The sequence below is a fragment of the Nuphar pumila genome, chromosome 15, assembly GCF_984573655.1.
Source record: "Nuphar pumila chromosome 15, dmNupPumi1.hap1.1, whole genome shotgun sequence".
Classification (NCBI taxonomy): Eukaryota; Viridiplantae; Streptophyta; class Magnoliopsida; order Nymphaeales; family Nymphaeaceae; genus Nuphar; species Nuphar pumila.
This window is the reverse complement of record NC_143263.1, coordinates 88,520,618-88,536,578: the sequence shown is the minus strand read 5'-3', so window position 1 is coordinate 88,536,578 and position 15,961 is coordinate 88,520,618. Positions and strand designations below refer to the sequence as shown.

At 38.7% G+C, this 15,961-nt stretch overlaps 1 protein-coding gene across 1 annotated transcript; it reads left to right on the top strand.

Moving 5' to 3' along the window:
- Positions 1-2,240: 2,240 nt before the first annotated feature.
- On the top strand, positions 2,241-2,621 carry LOC149815928 (uncharacterized). Its single transcript, XM_089990654.1, has one exon. The coding sequence runs from the start codon at positions 2,241-2,243 to the stop codon at positions 2,619-2,621; it is 381 nt and encodes a 126-aa protein (XP_089846780.1).
- The last annotated feature ends 13,340 nt before the right edge of the window (positions 2,622-15,961 follow it).

Below are 15,961 nucleotides of genomic sequence, written 5' to 3'. Positions count from 1 at the left end.
CCAAGTATTTGAAATTCTCCGAATCTCTTTTTGATATCTAGAGTACTCGTGTGTGAGTCTCTCTCTCTCTCTCTATATATATCTATCTATCTATCTATCTATCTATCTATCTATCTATCTATCTATCTATCTATCTATCTATCTATCTCTATATATATATATATATATATATATATATATATATATATATATGTTTATCTATCGAAATCAGATATGTCACATGTTATAAAATCTTAAAGTGAATCCACATCCAATTAATAATCAAATTTGATTTCCTTTACCAAATACGATTAATTGGAGTCACATTCGGGTCAAATATCAAAATACATCTGGTCTATTGACAACCCTACTCGGGTGACTCATCAGTTTCATGGCATCTGACCAGGAGGCTCACCGATAATTTGATGGCCAAGAGAGACCTAAGAGAGAAGATTGTGGATAGAACTAACGAATGTCACAGACCTCCTTAGGGAAATCTTTCATTATTTTGAAAATTCTTCTTTTCTCAAGAAAACCTCAATAGAATGTCGGCATATAAGATGGCTCATGACGTATCAATTAGTTGTTTAATTGTTAAGAATTGCATCTAAATTGACATTTAGTATCGATGACCATGTTCTCAATAAATTTAATAGTACAATGAATTCAAAAACTCTACAAACATTGGTTTATGCACAAGATTGACTTCAACGTACATTACCAATTGTAATGGAATAATCATATCTTTGTTTATATTGTTAATATGATTTATTGCAATTTATTATTTATATTGTTTCTGTTGTTGTTTATTAGATTCAGCCGTCATTGAGGATGAAGAAGAAGAGGATAAAGGAAGAGAAAGATCGAAGAATAGGTAAATATGCTGTTGTATAATTAATTAAACAGTATGGGTATTAAAATGTATAATTGATATGCATTAGCTTTTAGTAATCAAAAGTTCAATTCATGTTTCTGCATATATTCTGTTTCCTCATACTGTGGAATTGTCGGGTTGAAGAAAAATACAATTTCCAGGAATAATATTCAAGCACTATTATTTTTTATTTTATAACATTGATATTACTTTCATTAAATTAATATAATTGGTTGGTTTTAAAAAAATCATGGGTTTTCGTATTTAGATTTTGTCATATACTTTAGGTTAGTGATTGTAATAAGATTTTCTTTTCTGTGATTATTATAAAGTTTGTTAGCATTTCTTCTTGAAGAATAGCCAACTCCATCAATTTTCATATTTAAAATTTGACTAGAGGGTGTTCGAGTGTATAACCTCAATCATACTCCCACCCAATCTTGAACCTGAATCAAAGTAGCTGTTTATATGCAAACCCGTAAACCATATGAGTCTATATTTTCCAACCATACCTGGATCTAAACTCATTGGGTCAGGTCCAGGTCTAAATTTTTTAGATCCGACTGCAAATGGATCCATTCAAGACATGTTTATAGTATGTAACCGAATCCATTAACTTATATGGGTCTACAATTTTAGCCCATGCTAGGGCCCAGACCCACACAGACCTGAATCAGATAGGATCAAGTCTCGGTCTAACTTTTACACCCAACTGAGGTCATGTCGGATAAGAACCGATCCAAACCAAAACTGGTTAAAACACGTAGAAATAAGCAACAAAAAAGGCTGTGACTAGTGGTTACTACCATAGAAAACCAGAAAGTGCATTAGATTTGGTTTTTTCTCCAAGGCCAACATGAAAAAGCCCTACACGATTAAAATATAATGATCCTGATGCAGGAAGACGATAAACATGATACCAAGTTTTCTTTGATATTCTTTGAGGTACCGGGAGGTTTGTCACTGTCGCTTTGACCACAAAGGTAGAATCAGCAGGGCCCATCCAAAGGGCTAAAGACGCGTCACCGGTGGAATCATTTTTCTCATGAAACTCCTGGGAAAGTCCTGTTCGTTTATGACGGCCGGCCTTCTTCCCGCTGCTGCAGCTGACATTCCTCCATTGGCCCTCTGCCATAAAATGAAACGCACCTCATCTCTCTCATGAAATCCCCTCGACACCAAACCGATCATCTCTCTCTCTCTCATGGGGTCGTGTATGTCCTCACCTAGCCACCCGCCTTCCTCCCAGACGGCCAAGATCATCCTGCCAAACGGAAACCTGCTAGAATTTTCCGTAGCCGTAACCGTGCAACAGGTCCTAGAGACGAATCCGGCGTGCTTCCTATGCGACTCGGCCTCGATGTGCCATGATGACGCCATCCCGGCGATGTCGCTCCATGACGAGCTCCAAGTGGGTCAGATCTATTTCGTGCTGCCTGTCATCAGGTTGAAGCAGCCGCTATCAGCCTCTGACATGACCGCTTTAGCTGTGAAGGCTAACGCTGCATTGTCGAAGAGGAACAGGAAGAAGAAGAAGTGCGGTGGTCGGCTTGGTTTGGTTCGGGTCGCACCAGTTTGCGATCTGCTGGTGCAAGTGGGCTCAGATGGGTTCAGGCCAGGTGACGGTGGTGAACTCGGGAAGATGGAGGTTAGGAAGTCGGTGTCGGTGAGGAGGTTTCACAGGGATGATTCTATCAGGGGAAGAGTGACGTGTAGGCGTTTAGGGCTAAGGTTGAGCACCATTGACGAAGAGCTTGCTGTTGATTGAATTCAATTATTCAAGTCGACGACGGCAATAATATTTTGGGGAGGTGTAAACAATGGGAACCTTCTTTTTTTTTTAATTTCTTATTTATTTTATTCATTTTGTTCATTTATCTTTTTGCCTTGCTTTTGCTCTTTTTGTTTTCTTGTTTATTTGTGTAAACAATTGATTGTTTTCTCGATTATTAATGAGGAACTTATCAGAGAATGTATTCATTTGTACCAATAGAAGGAAAGTTGATTTATTAACAAATTTATCAAGTCCACGTGGGCAGGTTCATACTTTGTGGCGGAAGGTGGTTAACTTAGGATGGATGTTTGCCATGATTTGCCTATGATCCATTTTAGTAAGTGCAATATATATATATATATATATATATATATATATATATATATATATATATATATATATATTGCACTTACTTTTTCAGCTCAATTCATAAGTGTTTAACACCCGAGCTAAAGCGCGCTGAACCTCCATCGTGCGCGTGATGGACGGTTAGTGCACCAAAAAACTAAATCTCACAAAAATGCAAAAAAGTCTCTTCTAAAGGCCCCACACTACAAGAAAAATGTTATTTAGCGATGAAAATTTGCGACAGATTATTTTCGTCGCAAAATTACGATGGATTAGCGAGAGAAAAATATTCATCCCTAAAATTGAAATTAGTTGCAGAATTTATGACAGAAAAATTCTATCGCAAAGGCCATCGCAAATTTATGACAGATTAGTGACGAAAGAATTTTGTCTCACACTTCGTCGTTACTTCGCGATGGATGAGCGACACCATTTTTTTCATCGCTACTCCATCGTAAATTTATGACGCCGTTTACGACTGAATTTGGCTGTCGCTAATCCATCGCTAAATTTTTCGTAAAACCTTAATGTGAGCCCCCTTTCTTTTCCCTTTCTGTTTCATTCATCCCTTTTTCTCGCCCACCCTTCTCTACCTTCCGGTGATTGCCTCCCTCTCCGATGACCTCCTCCCTTCCCTTCTCCCCCTTCCGGCGACCACCTCCCTCTCCGGCCACACCGACAGATGCCCATTCCCTCCCAGGTACAATCTTTCCCTTCTTCTCTTCGCTTCTTCTTCTTCTGTTGCCGGAAGGCCGACAAGATACCGTCGGCTCCCTGCCGCACCTCTTCCTTCTCCTCCTCTCCCCCGTCTTGTGGTTCTTCTCCTCCTCTTCCCTCTCTTTGTTGTCTCGACAGGAGGCCGATGGCCCCTGTCGTGCCCTCCCTCTTCCCCCCCTTTTTTTCTGTTGGCTCGTCGAGAGGCCGGCAGGAGGCCCACGACCCCTGCCGCACCCTCCCTCACTCCCCTATCTCTTTGTTTTTGGTAGGAGGTCGAGGACCGCATGTCGAACCCTCCTGCTCCCTCTGTTATGTCGCTGGGAAGACGACAGGAGGCCGACAACCCCTGTCGCGCCCTCCTGCTCCCTCTGTGCCCGTCGGAGGGCTGGTATGTGGCCGACGCCCCCCCCCCCCCCCCCTGTCGTCTCCCTCTCTCTATTGTGGTTTGCCGGATAGCTGACAGGGAGCCGGTGGCCCCTGCGGCACCCTCCCCCTTCTATTGGTTATCGGAGGGTCGATGGGAGGTCAATAGTCTCCCTATCATGCCTTCCTCTCTCTCTTAGTGTGCGGAAAGGGTCTGACAGGTGGCCCCGTGCCGCCCCTCCCCCTCTTCTTTGGGCCCTCTCTGCTCCCCTCTCTCTCTCTCTCTGTGTTCCGATGGGGTCGGGCTCGACCAGGTAGCCGAGCCCACCTCCTTCTCCATCGAGGTTGGGGCCGGACTTGGCCTGGCAACTGACCCACGCTGGGGACCTTATCGTCCTCCTATTCTAGTAGCCTCACTCCACAGCCGACTCGCGATCGTATATAAATGTGCTTTGCAGGTGCGTAGCTAAGCTAATTGCGCGATGCTTAGTGCTAAGCATCACATGCGGCTAAAAATATATTGCAAAAAGAAATAAGAAAAAAATGCAAAGGCAATAGCATGTAAATCGGGTAAATACCCGTGGTGAGTATGTGATGCAAGCGCATCACAAGTTATTTTTTTTCTTGAATACAACACTTTTCTGTTCACCCACTCACTTAGTTGTGGATATCTAGGGTTACTTTGATAGAGTTCGAAGATCATGCTGAGCATGATTTTAATGTATGAAAATAGAAGTGCTATTATTTTTGGACTTCGGATTCCATGTTAGTCATGGTAGTAGTTAGTGGGATATTGGAGTGTGTTTGCTTCAGGTACATATTTGATATTGTTTTGATATGAATATATTTGAAGTTCGAGTATAGTTTGAGCCAATCATGTTTTGACCGTCTATGCTCTATTGTGAAGAGTATGTTGCCCAAAAATGAGAAATTGCCATAAAATTTTTATCGTGCGAAGGTTATGGTCAACACTTTAGGTATGGGGTATCAAAAGATAGATGCTTGTCTAAATCACTGCATGATGTATTTCAAAGATCAAGAGAATATCAGATCATGTTGGTCTTGTGGGCATCCTCGGTTCAAGCTAAAGACAAGAGGCAATGGTAGCACAAGGTCAAAAGAAATGTCACACAAGTCGCTTCACTACTTCTCTCTCACCCCTAGATTGCAACGATTGTATATGTCTTCGAGGACAACTAAATATATGAGATGGCATGCAAATAAAGTTTGACATGATGAAGACAAGATCATGCATTCTGTTGACGCGGAAGCTTAAAAGCACTTTGATCGTACTCATCAGACCTTCACAATGGAAGTAAAAAATGTTAGGCTAGGTTTATGTACAGATGGATTTAATTCATTTAGGGGTAGATCAACTCTATACTCGTGTTGGCCAGTATTTGTCACCCCATACAACCTTCCTCCAAGCTTGTGTATGAAGCGTCAAAATATTTTCTTGTCTCTATTGATCCCTGGTCCGACCTCTCTGGGCCAAAATCTTGATGTATATTTAAGGTCATTGATTGATGAACTGAAAATATTGTGGGATGCCGGTGTTCTCATGTACGATGCCTACAAAAAACAAAACTTCAATATGAAGGCTACTGTTCTATGAACAATCAGTGACTTCCCTGCATATGGTATGTTATCTGGTTAGAGCACACATGGGAGGTTGGCATGTCCATACTGCATGGAGGATACAAAATCTTTTAGATTGACGCATGAAAGGAAGTCGTGCTGGTTTGATTGTCACCGTCGATTTCAACCCAGCGACCATCCGTTCCGACGACAAAGGAATATGTTTCGAGTAGGCACAACTGAAATGAAAGGTTCACCTACAAGGTTGTCTGACATAGAGATTTTAAGTCGATTGCGATACTTTTCATATGGACTGACAGATGCCCGTAGTCCAACGCCTTTCCTTGGATTTATGAAAGATCACAATTGGATAAAGAAATCTATATTTTGAGAACTACCATATTGGTTGACTTTATTGATACGGCATAATTTGGATGTGATGCATGCGAAGAAAAATGTGTTTGATAACGTATTCAATACGGTAATGAATATTAAAGAAAAAATAAAGGATAATCAGAAGGCCCGTATGGATTTAAAAGTAATATGTAAAAGACCAAAATTGGAACTTAAAGAGTACAATGGCAAAGTACTGAAACCAAAGGTAAGGTACGTGCTTGGACCAGATCAAGTAAAGCAAGTATGTCAATGGTTGAGACAATTGAGATTTTCAGATGCATACGTCTCTAACATTGCTCGGGCTGTGAAGATAGACGAGAGACAATTATATGGGTTGAAGAACCATGATTGTCATGTCATTATGCAGCAATTGATTTTCCTAGCATTCTATGATATGTTAGAGAAACCTATATGGGGGGTATTATCCGAGTTGAGTAGATTTTTTAGAACATTGTGCGCATTGTAAGTTATAGTAATTGAGGTAAAGAATCTTAAGGATTTTGTTGTCACTACTATTTTTCAGCTAGAAAAGATATTTTTGCCAACATTTTTCGATGTTATGGAACATGTGATCATATATTTGCCATATGAACTTAGGATTGGTGGTCCTATGCAATATTGGTGGATGTACCCATTTGAAAGGTATATATATTTTTTATATTTTTTTCTTCAATGCTATTGGAAAATTATTGTATTACGAGATGTATATTGTTGACAGATGCATGTTTGACCTAAAAAAAAGGTTCAGAATAAAGCAAGAGTAGAGGGTTCTATTTGTGAGGCGTACACTTTAAAAAAAAATTCAAATTTCTCATCTATGTACTTTGAACCTCACATTCCAACATGTTACACTTTCCCACCTCGTAATGATGATGAAAATCAATTTACTGTAGCTGACAAACTGTCGATATTTCAACCAGTTTGGCATGCCTTTGGTAGTTACCGATCAAGACTCTTGGAAGATCGAGAGCAAGATGCAACACAAATCTATATCTTTTTTAATTGCTCAACGATCGACCCCTACATCAAATAAGTATACTTAATATGTAACACTAAGTTCTATACGTGCGTACATGGTTTGGTAATATAAATATTTGTTAAGTGCAGACGATTTGATTTGGAGTTGCGAAAAGAACTTCCACATCTCATAGATTCAGAAGTACAGAAAGAACGTGAGAATAAGTTTGTGGCATGATTGAAAGAGTTGGTAAGGACGATGACATACATTCTTTTCGTGTAAACAACAATAAATTACTTAATTGATCGTGATCACAGTCATTGTTTATACTTGTAGGTTTGCCATGGTGATGTTAATGACCAAGGAATATGTGATTTACAAAAGTTGTGCAATGTTACATCAGGTACATCATAAATAGTTATTGATTTCATACAAAAGACTATAGTATAAACAAGTCAACGATGAATAGTGGCATGCGTGTCAAGGGTAGCAGCTATGGTGAAAATGAACATGACTGCTATGGTGTTATAGAAGAAATAATGGAGTTGACTTACTTATGCATAAATAATAGGGTAACTTTATTCAAGTGTCAGATCCCACAACAACAAGAGTCGACAAAGCCTCAGACATTGTAGAGGTGAATCATAAATCAAGTTTTGGAACATATGAACCATTCATATTAGCCTTGCAAGCTCAATAAGTTTACTATATTTCATATCTGAATACGAGAAAGTCAAATAAAAATGAATGATGGGCAGTTTGCAAGGTGAAGTCTAAACTATACCCCGAGTATGATCAGTTACAAGAAGACAAGATTGCTGAAGAGGGTGATTACTACCAATCAGATGATATGTATGACTTCTCTTATGGTCACGATGTCGCACATGGTATGCATGTCATATCTTCATTGTCCGATGACGCACGTATGAAAGAATATGATCCAAATGATATACCAAGTGGATGGGCACCCAATGAAGAATAAGAAGAAAATGACGAAGAGGATGAGGAGGAAGAAGAAAAATATGAAAGTCAAACAACAAATGAGGAAATATACTCGAGCTAGTGAAATACATCTTGTAATATATACCTTATGTTTGAATATATTGCAATCTTTTAGAGTTGTGTAACTGATCCAATTGTATTTCAAGTTAAGGATAAGTTATTCAGGATTAGCAAGTGATGTCATATCTTATGTTTTAATGTATTGCAATGTTTGAATGTATTGCATAAAGTTATTTTCGATTTGATTAAGTATCCATGAAGATATAGAGTTGTGTAACTGATTCAAATAAAAAATTTATTTGTTAGAATATGGTTCATGGAGGTCACAGTGGTCAAGCACCCAGTGGTATCCAGTCTCAGCCTTCATCTTCACGGGCTGCTTCGATAGGTATATCATTTAACTAATTATATACTTGATTAGTTTAAATGCGCATTTTGTAAATTTCTAACTCATTTTTTTATATATGATGTTTCACATGTACATGACCCACCTACACCAGCTATTCATACACGTTACGAGACAACATTGGATGTAGGGTCTTCTCAGTCTGACATACGATGACTCATTCAAATAGTGTATATCGATAATCGACCGTAAGTATTTTATTTTTACTTATCCAATACTTATCTTATAAATAGTGTACATTGATAATTAATGTGTACCAATTCATGTGCAACACGAGGTTCAAGGCACAAGAAGTAATACGAGAGATTAGATAGTCACTAGTTCAACATCTACCAGGACAGATCGCTTAATGGAAAGAGTACCCGAAGGAGGTGTTAAATTGTGGTCCTCATTCATGGTATATAATCGTTTATCATAGCTAATGTGTTTCATATTTAATTTTTTGTTATAGTCATGTCTACTAACTTTCTGAAATTATTTGTAGGCTTCGAATCGCTTCGCGACTGCGATGAAGGAGCATGACGCAAGACGAGTGTGACAGAAGGTGGCTGTCAGTCGATTTGCAGAGATGCTCTACAATATGAAGACTGCAACAATAAAAGCATCTGGTGGGATAGATAATCCACTGCAGTAGAAGGGCCATGACTCTCCTACTATCAGGTCAGATTTTTGGGATGCAATGTGCGATAAGTGGGCAGGGCATGAATTTCAAAACCGCTTAGCAAAGACTGCACAAAATCGAGCGAAGATGCCCGATGCCCATCTACACATAGGTGGATCTAGGAGTTTTGAGAGCCACCTAAAGAAAATGATAACTCATCAATATATATTGTCAAATTTATAAGTATTGTTGCATACTTTTTAAATAATTTTTTTATCATTTAACCTCACAGGAAGCAGAAAAAGAAGGTATTGTGACTTACAAGAATATGTTTGTTGAAACACATAAACGTAAGAGCACAAGAGAGTTCGTATCAGAGAAGGCGAGAACAACAACGATATGTATTTATTCTATTAATAAACATTATAACATACAAGTTACCATGAACATTGTAATTCTTAATTATTAATCCATATTGTAATCATTACTTTGTAGGAGTCATACAAGCAACAAATGGTAGGGCGATATGACGATGACTTTACCCAGCATCTGCCTTTTGATCCAGCAACATGGGTGACTGCAACCGGTGAACCCAAAAAGGGTCTTATGTTCGGGTTTGAAAGTAATATGAACACCACACCAGTCGTTGCCTCCTCTAGCCAGAGCTCTCAGAGTTCTCCCTCCAGCATCAACTCCAAGCGTCCGATTGACCCAGCCAATTCTTGGGATGGTGTCCGCCAACTTGTTAAGGACACAATGCGTGACTATTTACATGAAGCAATTTTCGACGTTGTCCGTAATGAGTTGTGCAACTTTTTTCAGGACAGGAGAACTTCATCTGCAACTTTCTGTCAGGTATGAAAGTTTCATGTTAGATTTCAAGCTAGTATATGCATGATTTCATCACATATGAGCATGATTTCATCACTATGAAAGTTTTTGACTGCCTTATAACACATATATGCATGATTGAATCACTATGAAAGTTTTTTGACGACATTAGAACACATATATGCATGAATGAATCACTATAAAATTTTTTTGACAACCTTTGAAGACATATATGCATGATTGAATCACTATGAGAGTTTTTTGACAACATTAGAACACATATAAGCATGATTTCATCACTATGAAAGTTTTTGACAACCTTAGAACACAAATATGCATGCTTAAAGCACTATGAGAGTTTTGACAATATTAGAACACATATAAGCATGATTTTATCACTATGAAAGTTTTGACTGCCTTATAACACATATATGCTTGATTGAATCACTATGAAAGTTTTTTCACAACATTAGAACACATATAAGCATGATTCCATCACTATGAAAGTTTTTTAACTGCCTTATAACACATATATGCATGATTTCATCACTATGAAAGTTTTTGATAACCTTAGAACATAAATATGCATGCTTGAAGCACTATGAGAGTTTTTGACAACATTAGAACACATATAAGCATGATTTCATCACTATGAAAGTTTTTGACTGCCTTATAACACATATATTCATGATTGAATCACTATGAAAGTTTTTTCATAACATTCGAACACATATAATCATGATTCCATCACTATGAAAGTTTTTTGACTGCCTTATAACACATATATGCATGATTTCATCACTATGAAAGTTTTTGACAACCTTTGAACACATATATGCATGCTTGAAGTACTATAAAAGTTTTTTGACAACATTAAAACATATATAAGCATGATTTCATTACTATGAAAGTTTTTGACAACCTTAGAACACAAATATGCATGCTTGAAGCACTATGAGAGTTTTTTGACAATATTAGAACACATATAAGCATGATTTCATCACTATGAAAGTTTTTGACTGCCTTATAACACATATATGCATAATTGAATCACTATGAAAGTTTTTTGACAACATTAAAACACACATAAGCATGATTCTATCACTATGAAAGTTTTTTGACTGCCTTATAACACATATATAAGCATGATTTCATCACTATGAAATTGTTTGGCTGCCTTAGAACACATATATGCATGCTTGAATCACTATGAAAGTTTTTTGACAACCTTAGAACACATATGCATAATTGAATCACTGTGAGAGTTTTTTGACAACATTAGAACACATATAAGCATGATTGTGATACAAAAGACATTTATTTGGCAATTTTGCTGGGAGGCATTTGGAAGCACTGCTAAATGTCTTTTTAAGCAAAAAAAACCTAATTTTGCACTTTTTTTGCTCATTTTTGTGCACTGACCATCCATCACACACACGATGAATGGCCAGCATGATTGAGTGCGGGTTGAGCACCTATGGATTGACCAACTACCAATTTCTCTCTCTCTCTCTCTCTCTCTCTCTCTCTCTCTCTCTCTCTCTCTCTTTCTCTCTCTCTCTCTCTATATATATATATATATATATATATATATATATATATATAGAGAGAGAGAGAGAGAGAGATTATATTTTTTCTAAAATTTGACCATATATAGATGTGTTTAATATGCTTGATTTTATAAGAATACACTCTTGGATCATCTCATTCTGACACTCAGGATGATTTTCATATGATTTGAAAATCAGAAGTCTACAATTTTGATAAATATTTAAGCAAAAAAATTCATGTTTTTTCATCTTAAAAACATAATCCAAGTATCATTCTCTACCAAATCGATCATGTTGATCGTATCTGTTGATATAACTCTTTTTGGACTCCCGCCAACCCAATTCAAAACCAGCTAGCCCTTGTGGGGCCCACATGAGGAGGGCGGCTTTCCTATTTTTGGAGATTGGAAAATTATGTAGGGTGTTTATGAAGGTCCTAAAAGAAGCTTGGCTAATTTTGGCCAAGTTAAAATGGGTTCTACTAGTTGTAGCTTAAGCCTAGATTAGCTTAAGAATTGCCAAGTCCAAGTAGGTTTACCCATAATTAGTTTTGGTCTTAGTAGGTTTTATCTTATTTTAACTCATATTTACTTCAATATTATAACTTGTGAAGAGGTGTAAATAGACCCTCTTGAGCCTATATATAGGCAATGTAATTTTGTTTGAAGTAGAAAATAAAGAATTTGAATTTTGCTCTCTCTAGTCTCCCTCTCTCTTCTTTCTCTTCTTTTCTGAGGTTTTCTAAGACATTAGAGACCAAACCTCTAGCATGTTGTGGAACCAAGGACTTTGGTTGCTGCCCAAGCTTAAGAATCAAAATCATGTAGGTGGACTCCAAGGAACCGGTGGCTGATTCCTATCGGTCTCAACCCTAGTGCATCCAGCCTCCAGTCGACTATCAAACCTTTACACAAGACTTGGCCTAGGTCCAACCAACCCTAATAAGTCAAACTCAACCATTGACCTTAACCCAAACATCTTCTTAAACTCACCTAAACCGAGTGACCTCAATCAGCCCAAGTTATGTTTGCTATTAATAATGAAATTTGGTCTGACTTGCCAAAGTCATATCTCTCAAACCCGAGTGAATCTAAGGATGAAATTTCAATGCTAGGTTCTTCAATGTGAACCCTGCCTACCCTTCAAAAATAAAAAATTTCACCAACCCAGTAGAGAGAACCAGATTTTTACCCTAACCTGTTTGAGTCAAAACATATTACTGACCCAGATAAAACCTAAACCCTATCGCTTGTTCCTAAGCTCATATCTCCTGAACCACATGAAGTTTGGCCCTAAAATTTCAGCAAGACCTTCTTCCACATGTCCACGACATACATGTATTGCAATTTAAACCTGAAAGACTCAAGAGGAACAAACCTACAATTCTTGGATCATGAGACTTGTGGTACATATGTCGGGGGTATTGAACCCTGCTAGACATGGTGGGGAAGAGGTCTGAGGTTTTTCGTGGTTACAATTTAGCCAAAATAGTGAAAACAAACTTAAATGGGTAAATCGAGTAGGTGCGGTTTGGACTCGATAAGCGTTTTGGGTAAAGTTTTGGGCCATAACTGAAAGGACCTGGCCGAGGAGTTCTAGGGTAACCTAAGAATGTGAGTAAGGGTCTGATATATATTCTAAGTACATGGAAATGTTGTTGATGGTCAGAGGTTTTCGGTTTAGGAAAATCAGGTATTTCAGGTACCCGGTAGGATGCAGTTTTGGTTTTTAAAATCTAGGAAATCAATAAAAGCTATTGTAAGGCTATGAAAGAGCTATAAGGGTACCTTGGAGGTTTGTAGTAGGCTGAGATAGAGTTGCCCACGTTTTAAAACTCGAACACATGATCTATGACATGAAGATGTATCTTGGCTCGCTAGGAAAGTGGAACACACAATCTGAAATGTTGGAGAAGCTCAAGCTCCTCATGGGGATTGAATGGCCAGTCCTATGAGGTATGGTCTACTGAGAACCAGAGAGGTCATGAAAGAGTAGAGAGAGAGAGACGAGAAAGACAAAAGAGAAAGAAAGACATAAGAGAGATAAAATCATCTAGTGGGAAGGGGATGACTAGAGAGAGTATCTGAGGAACTCAATTCATTAATCTTTAATTGTTATTATGGCTCCCCAAGACCTTCTTATATAGGGAAAACTTGAGTTGAGTCCTAATGACATAAATAAACCCACTAGACTAGGATTCATACTTAGATAAAGAATTCTTACAAGAACAAACCAACTAAAAGATTCATTCTTAATTAATTAACTTAACTACTCTAATTAATTTCTAGAACTAGGGGACGTCTCATAAAACTCTCTAGCATGACATGCCCCCTAGGTGGACCTATAATACCCAAGATTTTTTTATGAAATTTTCATGATTATTAAATAGATATAAATGAAATTTGGTCTCAAATATGGTTTGAAATTGTATTCGGTATTTAAATTATATTTGAATTTGATGCCCATTTGAAACTAATTTGGGTCTAATTATCATAACTGGATCCAGTGTGACCAAACCCAAAATAAGGGTAAACTCAACACATTTTTAGGGAATTTAAATAAATAGGAATATATGTGGGATGCCTCAAATATCGTTATTACTGTTCCGACGAACATCTCAATAGACCGATGGCTCACTGATTAAATCAAAGTTGACCTCGACGTTATTCATCTCAAGCGCATCAAGATCGACTATCTATATGCCCAAATTAGTGGTAATTTGAGCATTCTATCATCGACTAAAGTTCATGCCTATTTTCAGGCCAGAAATCAATATTTTCTGGTGTTGACTATTTTTCTAGTTGATTTGTGTGCATACTATTAAATCTAAGACCATTATGATGATATAAATTTTAAGAGCTATCAAATCGACTATTTAAATGTCAAATTTAGTTGAGTCTTCATGTTTGTAGGCTTCCTGAAACGTCAGCATATCACCCAAACCCCAAGCCAAGCTGGAATGCCCATTTGGATTTGGATCCATTTGTGATGAATATCCAAATAAATGAAGGTGCTAGAGGAGATAGTGGAAAGTGGGGCCCACTCTTAAGGTAACCCATTATGGAAGGAGAAAGAAGCAAGTGCAAGCTACTCTATCTTTTCCTCATTCCCTATTTTAAATACACATTACCACCGATCTTCGTGGACCGGGGCAGAGGTGGGGGACAAGGTCTCCACCCTCACCCCATCTCAAAATTTTGCCATCCATCCCCTGCCCAAACCCGTGGCTGGGGGACTTTGGAGCTCCACCCCCGCTTCGTCTTAAAATAATCATCCCATCCCCATCCCAGCCCTTTCCCCATGTCCGTCCCCATAGCACATGGCCAAGTAAAAACTTTATGTTATCAACCACTAATGTTATCAACCACATGGCCAAGTAAAAACTATATGTTATCAACCATATGGCCAAGTAAAAACTTGTGTAAGAATGCCTTCGCCAACTCATTCTGCTCGTTTCAGTCATGAACAAACTGATAGGCGAAGGATGACCTTCCTTTTTCTTGTGTGGCAAGAGTATGCGGGGTCAGTGGCTGCTGTCCCGTGGCTATCTCAAGCAGGTTGTGGCCTGAAGACTCGCTCTTCTGCAGATTATAACAAAACTGTGTCACATCAAGGAGCTTCACCCAATTTTTCTGATTGGCACTAACAAAGTGCCTAAGGTACTGTTCAAGTATCTCGTTGATGCGCTCTGTCTGCGGATGAAAGTTTGTTGAAAACAATAAATCAGAGCCAAGTAGCTGAAATACTTCATGTCAGAACTTGCCCATGAAGCGAGCATCACGATCACTCACAATGCTCTTTGGTATGCCTCAGTGCTTCACCACATGCTTTATGAACAACTCTGCAGTCTTCTCTGTAGGACACTCCTTAGAAGTTGGGATGAAGGTGGCATACTTTGAGAAATGATCCACCACAACCAAAATAGAACTAAGGTCCTCTACCTTTGGCAGACTAACAATAAAGTCTATGGAGATGCTATCCCAAGGACGTTCTGGAATTGGTAAAGGCTCAAGGAGACCAACAACCTTCTAGTTTGTCCCCTTATCTTGCTGGCAGATAAGGCATGTCGGCACATACCTCTCAACATCGTCTCTCATCTGCGGCCAATAGTAGCCACGCTCAAGGAGTGCTAAGGTTTGCTTCTGACAAGGATGACCGGCCCATAGTGTATTATGGCACTCCTTAAGTAGTTCTCGGCAGAGGCTTCCCCATCGCGACACGAAGATGCGTTCCTCTTTTGGCACAAGGAGGCCATCCTGTAGCCAAAATCGTCGAGTCTTCCCTGGCAGCGCTAGAGAAACAAGGTGTTGTGCAGTCGGGTCCTGCTGCGTACATTCACAGATGTGGCTCAGCAATGCGCTCTCCAAATGCACTTCAGAAGGTTTCGCATGCGCAACTGCCAGTTCAGTCCTACGGCTCAGGGCATCCGCCACAACATTAGTCTTTCTAACCTTGTACTCCAAGGCAAAGTCAAACTCAGCAAAAAATATTTACCATCGAGCTTGTTCAGGCATCAACTTCTTTTGTGTCTGAAAATAGCTCATAGCCATATTGTCCATCTTGACGACGAACTCAGCACCCAAG

What these genes read in the sequence shown, in the direction of transcription:
- LOC149815928 (XM_089990654.1), top strand. Translation starts at nt 2,241, where the DNA reads ATGTCGCTCCATGACGAGCTCCAAGTGGGTCAGATCTATTTCGTGCTG.